This window comes from Hyla sarda, chromosome 7, assembly GCF_029499605.1.
Source record: "Hyla sarda isolate aHylSar1 chromosome 7, aHylSar1.hap1, whole genome shotgun sequence".
NCBI lineage: Eukaryota > Metazoa > Chordata > Amphibia > Anura > Hylidae > Hyla > Hyla sarda.
Window position 1 is genome coordinate 201,340,379 of NC_079195.1, and position 15,194 is coordinate 201,355,572.

The 15,194-nt window shown below is 45.9% G+C and overlaps 1 protein-coding gene across 4 annotated transcripts in view; it reads left to right on the forward strand.

Annotated features, from left to right (window-relative positions):
* The window catches only part of SLC1A7 (solute carrier family 1 member 7), a 115,003-nt gene that overhangs the window by 50,613 nt on the left and 49,196 nt on the right, over positions 1-15,194 (forward strand). The window contains exon 1 of one of the 4 annotated variants that reach the window (XM_056532201.1): positions 8,515-8,646. The exons of the other annotated variants lie outside the window; for them this stretch is intronic. Coding sequence (XP_056388176.1) covers positions 8,579-8,646 — 68 coding nt within the window. The 5' untranslated portion in view covers positions 8,515-8,578. Of the gene's footprint in view, positions 1-8,514; positions 8,647-15,194 lie in introns of those variants that run through there. 4 annotated transcript variants of the gene reach the window in all.

The window sequence follows — 15,194 nt, forward strand, 5'->3', positions numbered from 1 at the left end:
GCGGGCAAACCAGAGGGCAAGGGAGTAGGGAGGGGGGGAAGAGGGTGACGGCCGTACACCACGAAAAATGGGGATTTGGAAGAAGATTCAGAAACTCTGAAGTTATACGAGAATTCGGCCCATGGTAGAAGATCTGCCCAGTCATCCTGGCGGGAGGAAACAAAATGCCGTAAATAATCACCCAGGACCTGGTTAATTCTTTCTACTTGCCCATTGGATTGAGGATGATAAGCAGAAGAAAAGTTTAATTTAATCTTGAGTTGTTTACAGAGAGCCCTCCAGAATTTTGACACGAATTGGACGCCTCTATCCGAGACGATCTGCGTGGGCAACCCGTGAAGACGAAAAATGTGTACAAAAAATTGTTTTGCCAACTGAGGCACAGAAGGAAGACCAGGAAGAGGGATGAAATGTGCCATCTTGGAGAATCGATCAACGACCACCCAAACAACAGTGTTGCCACGGGATGAGGGTAAGTCTGTAATAAAGTCCATACCAATCAGAGACCAAGGCTGTTCGGGAACAGGCAGAGGATGAAGAAGACCAGCGGGCTTCTGGCGAGGAGTCTTATCCCGGGCACAGACAGTGCAGGCCCGCACAAAATCAACAACATCCGTCTCCAGAGTCGGCCACCAATAGAAACGAGAGATGAGTTGCACGGATTTCTTGATGCCCGCATGGCCTGCGAGATGGGAGGAGTGACCCCATTTGAGGATTCCGAGGCGTTGGCGTGGAGTGACGAAGGTCTTCCCTGGAGGAGTTTGCCTGATGGAGGCTGGAGAAGTGGAGATCAGGCAGTCAGGAGGAATGATGTGTTGCGGAGAGAGCTCTACTTCCGAGGCATCCGAGGAACGAGAGAGAGCATCGGCCCTGATGTTCTTATCGGCAGGCCGAAAGTGAATTTCAAAATTAAATCGGGCAAAGAACAGAGACCACCTGGCCTGGCGAGGATTCAGCCGTTGGGCAGACTGGAGATAGGAGAGATTTTTGTGATCGGTGTAAATAATAACTGGAAATCTTGATCCCTCCAGCAGATGCCTCCATTCCTCAAGTGCTAATTTAATGGCTAGTAGCTCTCGATCCCCGATGGAGTAGTTCCTCTCCGCCGGAGAGAAGGTACTAGAAAAAAAACCACAAGTAACAGCATGCCCGGAAGAATTTTTTTGTAGAAGGACCGCTCCCGCTCCTACTGAGGAGGCATCTACCTCCAATAGGAAGGGTTTAGATGGGTCAGGTCTGGAGAGCACGGGAGCAGAAGAAAAGGCAGACTTGAGCCGTTTAAAGGCGTCTTCCGCTTGAGGAGGCCATGACTTAGGATTGGCATTCTTCTTGGTTAAAGCCACGATAGGAGCCACAATGGTGGAAAAATGTGGAATAAATTGTCTGTAATAATTGGCGAACCCCAAAAAACGTTGGATAGCACCGAGTCCGGAGGGGCGTGGCCAATCTAAGACGGCAGAGAGTTTGTCTGGATCCATTTGTAGTCCCTGGCCAGAGACCAAGTATCCTAGGAAAGGAAGAGATTGACATTCAAACAGACATTTCTCCATCTTGGCATAAAGTTGATTGTCACGAAGTCTCTGAAGAACCATGCGGACATGCTGGCGGTATTCTTCTAGGTTGGCAGAAAAAATCAGGATATCGTCCAGATAAACAACAACACAGGAATATAAGAGATCACGAAAAATTTCATTAACAAAGTCTTGGAAGACGGCACAGTACAGGCAGAGATTCTCCATGCGGCGTCGTGTCCTCTCTTGAGGTGTCAGGCGAGACCGGTCAACTTGCATAGCCTCCACGGCGGGAGGCACAGGAACGGATTGCAGAGGACCAGAGGAGAGAGGAGCCGGGGAGAAAAAACGCCTCGTGCGAACAAAGTCCATATCCTGGCGGAGCTCCTGACGCCTTTCGGAAAAACGCATGTCAATGCGAGTGGCTAGATGAATGAGTTCATGTAGGTTAGCAGTAATTTCTCGTGCGGCCAGAACATCTTTAATGTTGCTGGATAGGCCTTTTTTAAAGGTCGCGCAGAGGGCCTCATTATTCCAGGAAAGTTCTGAAGCAAGAGTACGGAATTGCACGGCGTACTCGCCAACGGAAGAATTACCCTGGACCAGGTTCAGCAGGGCAGTCTCAGCAGAAGAGGCTCGGGCAGGTTCCTCAAAGACACTTCGAATTTCCGAGAAGAAGGAGTGTACAGAGGCAGTGACGGGGTCATTGCGGTCCCAGAGCGGTGTGGCCCATGACAGAGCTTTTCCAGACAGAAGGCTGACTACGAAAGCCACCTTAGACCTTTCAGTAGGAAACTGGTCCGACATCATCTCCAAGTGCAGGGAACATTGTGAAAGAAAGCCACGGCAAAACTTAGAGTCCCCATCAAATTTATCCGGCAAGGATAGTCGTAGGCCTGAGGCGGCCACTCGCTGCGGAGGAGGTGCAGGAGCTGGCGGAGGAGATGATTGCTGAAGCTGTGGTAGTAGCTGCTGTAGCATCACGGTCAGTTGAGACAGCTGGTGGCCTTGTTGCGCTATCTGTTGTGACTGCTGGGCGACCACCGTGGTGAGGTCGGCGACAACTGGCAGAGGAACTTCAGCGGGATCCATGGCCGGATCTACTGTCACGATGCCGGCTGGCAGGAGGTGGATCCTCTGTGCCAGAGAGGGATTGGCGTGGACCGTGCTAGTGGACCGGTTCTAAGTCACTACTGGTGTTCACCAGAGCCCGCCGCAAAGCGGGATGGTCTTGCTGCGGCGGTAGTGACCAGGTCGTATCCACTAGCAACGGCTCAACCTCTCTGACTGCTGAAGATAGGCGCGGTACAAGGGAGTAGACAGAAGCAAGGTCGGACGTAGCAGAAGGTCGGGGCAGGCAGCAAGGATCGTAGTCAGGGGCAACGGCAGGAGGTCTGGAACACAGGCTAGGAACACACTAGGAAACGCTTTCACTGGCACAATGGCAACAAGATCCGGCGAGGGAGTGCAGGGGAAGTGAGGTATACATAGGGAGTGCACAGGTGAACACACTGATTAGAACCACTGCGCCAATCAGCGGCGCAGTGGCCCTTTAAATCGCAGAGACCCGGCGCGCGCGCGCCCTAGGGAGCGGGGCCGCGCGCGCCGGGACAGGACCGACGGAGAGCGAGTCAGGTACGGGAGCCGGGGTGCGCATCGCGAGCGGGCGCCACCCGCATCGCGAATCGCATCCCGGCTGGAGGCGGTATCGCAGCGCACCCGGTCAGTGGATCTGACCGGGGCGCTGCGGGAGCGAGAGTGTAGCGAGCGCTCCGGGGAGGAGCGGGGACCCGGAGCGCTCGGCGTAACAATTGGCTAAGGCTGCACACACCCCCCTCAGCACTCCAGACTGCATTTCCTCTGTATGGACTTCTGCCAGGCCAGCAGGAGTCCAAAGTTTGTGCAAAAGATGGGGGTAAATGTGCTCTGGACAAGAAGGGAGACACCTAGTGGAAGATTTTTTAAACACAAATAAAACATAGAAAGGTTCATTATTTTTAAACATAGTATATTAGAAAGATTTTTTTATTTACCATAAGGAGTGGAATAGCAAAACATTTTTTAATGAGAGTGCCCATTTAAGTCTCAGTGGAAAGTTAAATCCCTTAATGTTAGCCATACTTAAAACTGCAAGATTATTGGGATTTAAAAAAAATAACAGTGAGCTTGCGTAAATTGGCAAATAATTTGCCAAATTTAATCAGCTGTCCAGACTTTGTTCACGTTGTGGATGTTATGTTTCACTCAGTTGGAAGTGTGACAGATCTGGGGGAATTATGATCTTGCTGTCGATAGCTTCTAGACCTTCAGGCAACTGGGCAGTGTGGGTGCGAGTTGTTGTTAGCTTGAAAAGTAAGAGGAACCCCCATTGGTAGAACATTTGAGATCTCTAAAATGCTTGGGTAATAGGTCACATCTTCTTTCTTTGTTACAGGGATGATGGGATTATTTATATATATACCAAGGGGAACACAACATTGGAGACAAAGTAGGGTGACATGGTTTCCTGTGCTGATAATTTGACCTCAAGCCATTGGATTGGTTAGAATTTTAAGACTGTTGGGGCAAATTTCCTACACAAATATGCTGGAATACTGAGTGGAGTGGGATGCAGTACTAAGGCCTGACTTGTGACTCTTCTGTAGTTGTTTACCTTTGTCTAGATGTAGGCATAAGGTTACTTCCGGCTAAAGGTATGGAGCCTGATGACTTCTCAGCTGTAGACTTGCTGACCTCAGTAGCCAATGGTCTCAATCAGACTAGAGAAATATGGTAAGGGGGTCGTCAACTACTCAAGGTCACAGCTTTTTCCAGGAAAGAAGACTTCACATGCTAATGCAATGGAACAAAATCAATCTATACAATTCTCTCCGTAATAAACTGAGTAGGCTGTTTTAGTGTTAATGGTGGAGATATTAGTGGCGTTATTTGGTCATGACATTGCAGAGTTAGTAAGTCCAAGATGCATCCTTCTTATGGTCCATACACACGGCAAAAATTCCACTTGCGGAATTCCGCTTCAAATTAAAGCCCATAGACTTCTACGGCACTTTGCACTCCCATTCACACTTCTGAATTTCCGCTTGCGGAAATTCAGAAGTGTGAATGGGAGTGCAGAATCCCATAGAAGCCTATGGGCTTTAATTTGAAGCGGAATTCCGCAAGTGGAAATTTTGCCGTGTGTATGGACCATAAGAAGGATGCATCTTGGCTACATTGGCTACTGAGGTCAGCATGTGAATAGACCCTTAGGCTAGGTTCATACTGCAGAATCTTGCAGAATGCAGAAAATTTCCGCCCGGAGATTCCAAGTGCGGCCAGCGCCGACTGAATCAGTTGGCGCTAGGACTGCGCGGACACTGAAGTCTCCAATAGACTGCAATGTGTTCCGCGAGTATTTCCCCCCTGAAGAATGAGCCACGCCATTCTTCAGGCTGAAATTTTCAAGCGGATTTTCCATTCACAAATTCCGCTACACAAAAAGTGTGAATTTGTGAACGGAAACCCATTCACTATACAGTACATTTTAGTAAGCGGGATTTCTGTAAGCTTTAAAATTGCAGGCGGAAATTCCGTAGTGTGAACCTAGCCTAACACCTCTCTCAGGTCATGTCCTCTCTGAGACTCTTTTACCTGTATTTGGAATTATTGTTAATTACTGTATTATGTTCCATCTTTAGCTCTTTTTGACTTTAGCACTGTAGAGATCATGCCCTTCAACCTTTAACACCCTATTATACCTTATACTATGCGCTGCTTTAAATGTGTGTTTGCCCACAAGCAGTCCACATTCCTTTTTTTATGATGTTTATATGTGTTTAGTTTATGCTTGTTTACTATTATATTACATTTTCACAGAAATTATTTAAAACAGAGAGGTGACTTGAAGCCCCTGGATTGTGATATCTTTAACAGAAACCCCCACCTATGTGTTTTTCATAATACTTGTGTCTTCTTCTGTGGCAGAGGGACCATTTGACCCCCTGAGTCCCCAGGGTTCAGGTATGACTGATACTTCAGCACCCCATATAGCGACGCTCCTCATCCATTGTTATGTTGTGATTAGAACACAGTTTTTTTTGCATTTGCAATGACCTTTTATAACCTTAGATCGACCGAAATAGCACAAAGTAATGCATTACCTAATTGCTAATACGATGTCAATTTGCTGGCACCCAGCTACGTGACATGTCAAGAACATGAAAACAAATCCATACCAACAAGATGCATACAGGAAGACTGTGAGTGAGCCGGATTAGAGAGCATCACCTCTCCATCTGGTGTCAGGCGCTGCAATACTCAGTAACTATCTAGAAGTCAGTTGTCAAAATTCATGGAGAGGTGACGGGGAGGAAAAATCTCCTATATTTTCATGGGAGCATTGAGTGGAATGCAATGTTATTACAAGCAACACTGTATATTACAAGCATTGGTTAATGCAGAAGCTGATATATCATGAACAGGGTATGTTAAGCATGCTAAGTGCTTTAAAGGGGTATTCCAGGCAAAAACATTTTATCCCCTATCCAAAGAAGCCCCCTCCCATAGACATCAATGGAGGGGGCGTGGCGTGGCATCACATCCCCAGTCCCGGAAACCCAGAGGTTTCGAAACTGGAGATTCAGCACCCACATAGAATGCGGGTGCTGCAGGGAGATCGCGGGGGTCTCAGCAGCAGGCCCCCCGCGATCAGACACCTTATCCTCTATCCTTTGGATAGGGGATAAAATGTTTTTGCCCGGAATACCCTTTTAACTTTACAATATGCAAAAGTGCTTGAAAAGTTTTTGAACCCATCAGAATTCAAATTCACATTATCACATATCTATAAGTGGCAAAAGTATATGCTATCAATATCTGATATGACCCACAGACCTATACTCCTTCCCCCATATAGAGATAATCCCAGCTCAGCAGTTTTTGAAGACAGAGTAAGTGATTACAGTGCAGTTACATCCAGTGACTCACAGGTGACATCTTCTCTGATCAGAGTTGTTCACTTTCCCTTTTGCATGTCCATCTGGCCCAGACCGTCAGGATGGTTCCTTCCATCCACTATTAATCTCTGCAGAACCTGTCAGACAAACATCTTAGGCTCTGCACTTTTCCTACTAACTCCTTACCATTTCCCAAACAATAATAATGCCTCCTTGGTGCACAGTGCAGCAATGTGGGTAGGTAATTGGTTTGTGGGGTTGGTAGGTAGGTCTCCCCAATAGGTAGGTAGGTCACTCCAGTTAGTAGACGGGTTCACGCAGTTTGTAGTTTTCCCTATTGGGTAGGTGCTGCCATTATGTAGTTTTTCCAGTATATAGTCCACCAATATGTAGTTTCTCCAGTATATAGGCCCACAATAGGTGTACAGGTGCCACAGTAGGTAGTTTTCCCAGTATAGGCCCTCACTAAATAGTTTCCACATGTATATGCCCCCAGTAGGTAGCTTTTTTTCCTGTAGATGGGCTCCAGTAGGTAGTTTCCTCTTATAGATAGGTTGTTTCCTACTGTAACAAAACTCCAATACAAACAGCAGATCCAGAATTGTAGTCTTTCAGCAGAGGGTGCAGGCAGGTATAGGCAATGCGGTTACCAGGTCCAGAGCAATAGCCAAAGGATAAGTGCAACCACCAAATGTATCCAATCAAATATGGTAGCTTATTCCATAGTGCAGAAAAAGCCGTCATTTCAGTACCCTCACGCTACCTTTCTCCTCTCTTGCGCAAGGCTACTGAAATGTTGTTGGCTTTTTCTGCAATATGGAATAAACTACCATATTTAACAACTAAGACGTGGTCTCAAATGGCAGGAGGTGCTCAACCCCAAATGCAGTTGTGCATATATACTGGGGGAGCAGATCCTGCCCTTGTTGTCTGTTGCTAAGGGCAATACCCAGCATAAAAATGCATACAATGGAGGATGAACGCCATTTTTTTATTTAAGCGCTTCGCAGGACACGCTTACTGGTAAAAGTAGCTTCCACTCAAGTAATCCACCATACAACTGTAGGGGCATCCTGAGAACACCCATACAGTAGAGAGGGGCTCAAGGGGATTGTTTCCTGTAGTGTTTACTCCTGCAGGTTGGCTTAAGAAATTTTTGCCCATTTCTCCACACAAAATAGCTACAACTTAGTTAACGGATTCTACCAATTAACTGCTTAAGATTGAGGTCATGAACAGGTGTCCTGAAAATTTATTTTTATTTTTTAATTTGCTGACATTTTAGAATTTATTCTTTAGACTTGATTGTTCCATCAATGATGGCAATTCGTCGTATCCTAGATGCAGAAAAACAGGCCCAAACCACTGCCACTACCATGTTCCCCAGATGGTATGAGTTTTGTGTGTTCCTTTCTCCAAATGTAATGCTTTTCCTATAAACCAAAAATGTGTATTTTGGACTAATTCGTTCCAATATCCTTCTGGCGTATCTAGGTGATTTCTTACAAACTGCAGCAATGTTCTTTTTGGAGAGCAGCAGCTTTCTCCATGCAATCTTGCCTGCCATGCACATCACTGTTATTCAGTGTCCACCTGAGGGTGGCCTCATGAACATTAACTGTACAAAAAAAGGCATTTTGTTGCTTTGAGGTTACCTTAAGTTTCTTTTGGGACCTTGTAGACCATTATACGCCTTGCTTTATTGGTCGACCACTCCGGGGGAGGGTAATAATTGTCTTGACCTTCCTCCATTTGTACACTATCTGTCTGACTGTGGATTGGTGGAGTCCAAACTCTTTAGAGGTTGTTTTGTAACCTTTTGTAGCTTGATGAACATCAACAACTCTTCTCATATGAGAGTGTGTCAGGGACCTCTAGCATTGAAGGAGATTGTCAGAAGCTGAAGGAGTCCCAAGAGTGAACCCAAGGGAGTCAGATGCCCCATATAGCCCTGCGTTACGTCAGAAGATTTCCAGAATCAGTTGTATCCCTGAGCCGGGTCATCTTCAGTGACAGAGAGAAATCCCCTTGTGGGTGGATTGATCTGCAGCTCAACAGAACAGATAAAGTGTTAGAGGGTTCCCCTTCCCTGGAGAGATGGATTAATACCCACTGCACGTGGCTATAAGAATGGAGCTTCCTACTCTGAACCTCATTGACTTTGTAATCTGGGCCCTGCTACCTCAAAGGGCTCAAAGGTCTGTTACATGTAAAGACACCAGTGTAAGAAACATATTAATAAGTGCAAATGACAAGGTCCTATACCACAATTTGCATTAGGCCCAGACTCTTCAATATGCAGCAGGCACGTCATGTTATTTTAAGGAAACAGCATATATATATATATATATATATATATATATATATATATATATATATATAGTTTAATGGTAAAAGATTCAGAATAGGCTGATATTTACGTACATATTTATGTACGCTCCTGCTTATTCCAGCCAAAGTAGTCAATAGGGCGGTCAATAGTGTTCAATCTGTGACTAGGACCGCCCGCTTGACTTCTTGGCCCAGAATGAGCAGAAATTTCCATGAGCATGTTACTAGTTATTCTTGAATTTTTTCCACAAAGCTATATATATATATATATATATATATATATATATATATATATATATATCTTTGTGGAAAAAATTCAAGAATAACTAGTAACATGCTTATGAAAATATCTGCTCATTCTGGGCCAAGAAGTCAAGCGGGCGGTCCTAGTCACAGATTGAACACTATTGACCGCCCTATTGACTACTCGTCTCTTCCTGCTCTATGAGATGGTGCCTGCAGGTTGGACTGGATCTTCAATGTTGACCCCAGGTGTGTAAGGGTTACTCCCGTCTCAGACATTTGTGGTGTAAGCGGGGTGCAATGCAGGGTAGCTGTTATAACCCTAGAGGCAGATGTTATTAACCCCTTCTTGTCATGATGCCAGGGTGTGGTTTAGCCTTAACCACCCGAAGGTAATACCATTGGTTCTGGGCTAGGCACAGGCGCAATGAAGACACCGACGCCAAGTTACGGACAACAGTGGCTTTACTGAGGGCAGACAGGTGATACAGTCTATGCAGTACAGACAATATCCCAAGGAGTTGTCCAGTGACACAGGCTTGCTGGGACTTGCAGTATGTAGAGACACTTTAGTGCAGGCCGCGGTGACTATATAGAAGACTTGACATGAAGATGCAATAAAACCAACGACCTCCAAACCAGTCGACAGTAAGGCGCTGAGGGACCAGGCGATAGGTAGAGCAATCAGTTTATTCCCAACATGCAACGCGTTTCGCACAGGTGCGCTTTATCAAGCGTTTCCTTTATTATCGTTTATCTGCACCATGGAGCGCTCCTCTTTCTCGTTTTTGACATGAAGATGACTTTGAGCTTACTTGAGCTGACTTGTGGCTGCAGACTTTAGGCTTGAGGCCTCCAATGCTCTGGACACTCTGAGACGACTACACTGGACCTCAGCAGGAATAGCAATGAGCTAAGAGAGAGATTGCAGCCCCTCCCCTGGTTTTATATGGGGGCTGTGCAAGGAGCCCATAGGTCACTTGGGGGTGGGGGGGGGGGGGTCACCTGGTCACTAGTGCCTTCTGGGTAACAATCACATGGTAACAGCTATTAAAGAAACAGTACATTTTATTATACAACTTATGTGCATAGGGGATAACACATAAAGGGGGCCCTGGGGACATGGAGAGACTCTGCCTGACAGGGCAGGAGAAGTACGGGGACACACCATCCTGTACTGGACCACCACACATTCATGTTATATTCCCAGGATACTTTATAAATGTCTAATGTCAAGTGTCACATCTGGGATTTTCATCAATGTTGAGAACAGACACGTCCCAGCCCCCTCCCCCCCCCATGTGTGGTCACCCTTCATCAAAGTGAATTAGATCTAAAAACAACTGGGCCTGTTTGCTCTGTTTTAAGCATCTGAGGCCACAAAAATGTTGCCCAATGCATTGGTCTGCAGACTGTGGACCTCCAGGGATTGCAAAACTACAACTCCCAGCATGCCCAGACAGCCAACGGCTGTCTGGGCATGCTGGGAGTTGTAGTTTACAGCATCTGGAGGGCCACAGTTTGGCGACCACTACAGATTATAGCAGCGTGCTGCAAGCACTAAGATATATGTATACACTGAATATGTGAATCATTCCGTGTGTACAGTCCATCCAGATGAGGTCGCCTTAACGTGGTGGGATGGTACAGACAATTTGATCAAATAATGCGCTAACAAACAACCGCAGTCTGATATATCAAGTTAATATAGCAGTAACCCAATTTATATATACCGTATTTATCGGGGTATACCACGCACCGGCCTATAACACGCACCCTCATTTTACCAAGGATATTTGGGTAAAAAAAGTTTTTTACCCAAATATCCATGATAAAATGAGGGTGCGTGTGTGCGTGTGTGAGCGTGTATACCCCGATATACCCCCAGGAAAGGCAGGGGGAGAGAGGCCGTCGCTGCCCGCTTCTCTCCCCCTGCCTTTCCTGGGGTCTAGAGCGCTGCTGTCGGCCCTTTTCACCCCCTGGTTATCGGCGCCGCTGCCCGTTCTGTCCCCCTGACTATCGGTGCCGGCGCCGATAGCCAGGGGGAGAGAAGCGGCGCCGACAGCCAGGGGGAGAGAAGGGGCAGCGGCACCCATTGCCGGCGCCGCTGCCCCGTTGCCTCCCCCCATCCCCGGTGGCATAATTACCTGAGTCGCGTCCGCGCTGCTCCAGGCCTCCGTCGTGCGTCCCCAGCGTCGTTGCTATGCACGGCGCGGCGCTCTGACGTCATGCGCCGCGCCGTTCAGCGCATAGCAATGACGCCGGGGACGCACGACGGAGGCCTGGAGCAGCGCGGACCGGACTCAGGTAATTATGCCACCGGGGATGGGGGGAGGCAACGGGGCAGCGGCGCCGGCAATGGGTGCCGCTGCCCCTTCTCTCCCCCTGGCTGTCGGCGCCGCTTCTCTCTCCCTGGCTATCGGCGCCGGCACCGATAGTCAGGGGGACAGAACGGGCAGCGGCGCCGATAACCAGGGGGTGAAAAGGGCCGACAGCAGCGCTCTAGACCCCAGGAAAGGCAGGGGGAGAGAAGCGGGCAGCGACGGCCTCTCTCCCCCTGCCTTTCCTGGGGGTGTATCAGCGTATAATACGCACACAGACTTTAGGCTAAAAATTTTAGCCTAAAAAGTGCGTGTTATACGCCGATAAATACGGTATTCACTGTATACATCTATTTTAGCGCTCGCGCTGCTATAATCTTTGTGTATTTGCACCTACGCATTTGGATGCGCTGACCAATTTTATTTACATTTTTATTTTTTTTGCCCTAGGGTTATAGTCATTGCCCTAGGGTTAGAGGCAGTGTGAAATGTCAAGGCTGCTTAAAGAGGTCACACGGGGTGCGGGATTTGTGGCATACTCCTCGGTCACGCTTCCCTATGCACGGTGCTTCCTTGAGTCCTTAATGTAAAATGTAGGTGACTGAGATTAGCATCCGTATGATCAGCGTAAGCGTCCCAGACAGCTCCTTCAATAATCCACATGTTTTCACTTCGCTCTCCAGATGGCTTCTTGCGCTCCGCTCGTGTGTCTGTTTTTTTTTTCCCCCATATACAAAAGCTAAAACGCAAAAATATATATAGTACAGAAACAGGTGCAAAGACTGAGAAAACATGACAGAAGTTCACAGGTCACATTCTAAACGTTTTGCCAGCTATCCCGCTTGTCCGAGCCTGAAAAGCGATTATTGTACCGCTGTACTGTTCTGTTGTGGACGAAACGACATAGGCCCATGGTAGTAGCCCATACAGATACAATGGGGGGGATTTATCAAAACCTGTACAGAGGAAAAGTTGCCCAGTTGCCCATAGCAACCAATCAGATCGCTTCTTTCATTTTTAACAAGGCCTCTGCAAAATGAAAGAAGCGATCTGATTGGTTGCTATGGGCAACTGGGTAACTTTTCCTCTGCACAGGTTTCGATAAATCTCCCCCAATGTTTTTGTGCGGCAGAGACACAATGGGGGAGATTTATCAAAGCTTGTGTGGAGAAAGAGTGGTGCAGTTGCCCATAGCAACCAATCAAATCGCTTCTTTCATTTTTAACAAGGCCTCTGCAAAATGAAAGAAGCGATCTGATTGGTTGCTATGGGCAACTCAGCAACTTTTCCTCTGGACAGGTTTTGATAATTCTCCCCCAATGATGGGAATTTACTAAACCATTCAGACCGTTTTTTTTCTTCTTTTAAGCAAAAATTGCCGCACGTTAAGTCGCAGGCTTCCGACGTGCGACATTTTATGCGACATTTCATTTAGAACGTTCAAATTTAATTTCCATGAAGTGTTCTTATTTAGAGAACTTTGAGCAGTGCTCAATGATTTATCATGTTCAACTTTTAGTCACCTGTCGCCAAAAAAGTCGCAAAAATGTTGCGTCCAGGCCAGATTTAGAAGTGACCATAGGGCAGTTCAACCCTGTCCTATAGAGCAGTGGTCTCCAACCTGCGGACCTCCAGATGTTGCAAAACTACAACTCCCAGCATGCCCGGACAGCCGTTGGCTGTCCGGGCATGCTGGGAGTTGTAGTTTTGCAACATCTGGAGGTCCGCAGGTTGGAGACCACTGCTATAGAGGGTTGGAAATGGCTCTACGTGACAATTTCTCTGCGACATTTTCTGCTCTAAACAAGTTCAAAACTCTACTCAGTCTTTGTAAATGTCCCTAAATGAGTGGAATTTGTGTAGAGGAGGAGTGGTGAAGTTTCCCATAGCAACCAATCAGATCGTTACTTTCTTTTTTTAACCTCTTAAGGACTCAGGGCATACCTGTACGCCCTGAGCCTGGTGTTTAAAACGAGGTCACACCGTGACCCCGCATCACACTAGGTCGGTCCCGGCTGCTATTTATAGCTATTCATCAGCTAGGTCGCAAGCGGAGGTCTCCTTACCTGTCTCCGCAGCGTCCGATCTGGGTTTGATTGCTCCAAGCCTGAGCTACAGGCTTGAGCAATCGAGCCCCTATCTCGCTGATCCATGCAAATCTATGGCTTTGCAGGGATCAGCATAAGAGATCAGTGTGTGCAGTGTTATAGGTCCCTATGGGAGCTATAGCACTGCAAAAAAAAAAGTGGAAAAAAAAGTTAACAAAGGTCATTTAACCCCTTCCCTAATAAAAGCTTGAATCACCCCCTTTTTCCCATAAAAAAACTTTGTAAATAAACATATGTGGTATCTCCGCGTGCAGAAATGTCCAAACTATAAAAATGTTTCGTTAATTAAATCTCACGGTCAATGGCGTACGCGCAAAAAAATTCCAAAGTCCAAAATAGTGTATTTTTGCTCACTTTTTATATCATGAAAAAATGAATAAAAAGCGATCAAAAAGTACGATCAATACAAAAATGGTACCGATAAAAACTTCAGAACACGGCACAAAAAAATTAGTCCTCATATCGGCCCGTACGCGGAAAAATAAAAAAGTTATAGGGGTTAGAAGATGAGAATTTTTAACATATAAATTTTCCTGCATGTAGTTATGATTTTTTCCCAAAGTACGACAATATCCAACCTATATAAGTAGGGTATCATTTGAACCGTATGGACCTAGAGAATAAAGATAAGGTGTTATTTTTACCGAAAAATGCACTGCGTAGAAACGGAAGCCCCCAAAATTTACAAAATGACAGTTTTTTCTTCAATTTTGTCGCACAATGAATTTTTTCCCGTTTCACCGTGGATTTTTGGGTAAAATGACTAAGGTCACTGCAAAGTAGAATTGGTGGCGCAAAAAATAAGCCATCATATGGAATTTTATGTGCAAAATTTAAAGCGTTATGATTTTAAGAAGGTGATGAAGAAAAAATGAAAGTGCAAAAACAGAAAAACGCTGAGTCCTTAAGGGGTTAAAAAGGCCTCTGGAAAATGAAAGAAGCAATCTGATTGGTTGTTCTTGGCAAGCGCACCTCTCTTCCTCTACACAGGTTTTGATAAATCTTCCCCTACGTTGTAAAACTTTTTACATTCAGTTGTAGTAGAATTTGGTGCTAATTTTGTAAAAACATTGGGGGAGATTTATCAAAACCTGTGCAGAGAAAAAGTTGACCAATTGCTCATAGCAACCAATCAGATCGCTTCTTTCATTTTTAAGAAGCCTTTTTAAAAATAAAAGAAGCAATCTGATTGGTTGCTATGGGCAACCGGTGGACATAAGAACTTCTTTTGGCAACGATAAGTGCCCTCCTTACAAAAGAATTTGGGGGGACATGTATCATTGTCTTTAGAGCTTTTTATTTTGCTTATATTCAGTGCATGAAATGTCGCATGTGTCAATGCGCCAAAGCACATTTTCTTGGGAATTTACACAGTAAGCAAAAAGCTACACAGCATACCTACACCATCCCAGACCTAGCTTACAAAACTGGCTTTTGGTGTTCTGGAGGGATTTAATTATTTTTTTTGCTTACGTGCCTAAAATTAATCAGCCCCCCCCCCCCTTGCAATATTATGATAAATATGTTGCACGTAAGCAAAAATAAAGCTATAAATAAGATAATAAATACTTTAAATACACTTTCTAAGGACACATCTTTTATAACAATGTAAATTGCTGTGATAACAGGAAATGTTTTGGAACCCAATAGGTTGGGTAATACACTTTGATGTTATGTACAAATTTGCTGCACTGCGCTTGTGCTTAATAAAATGGCGGAGAGGAGGTTGTCTCCTTGATACCA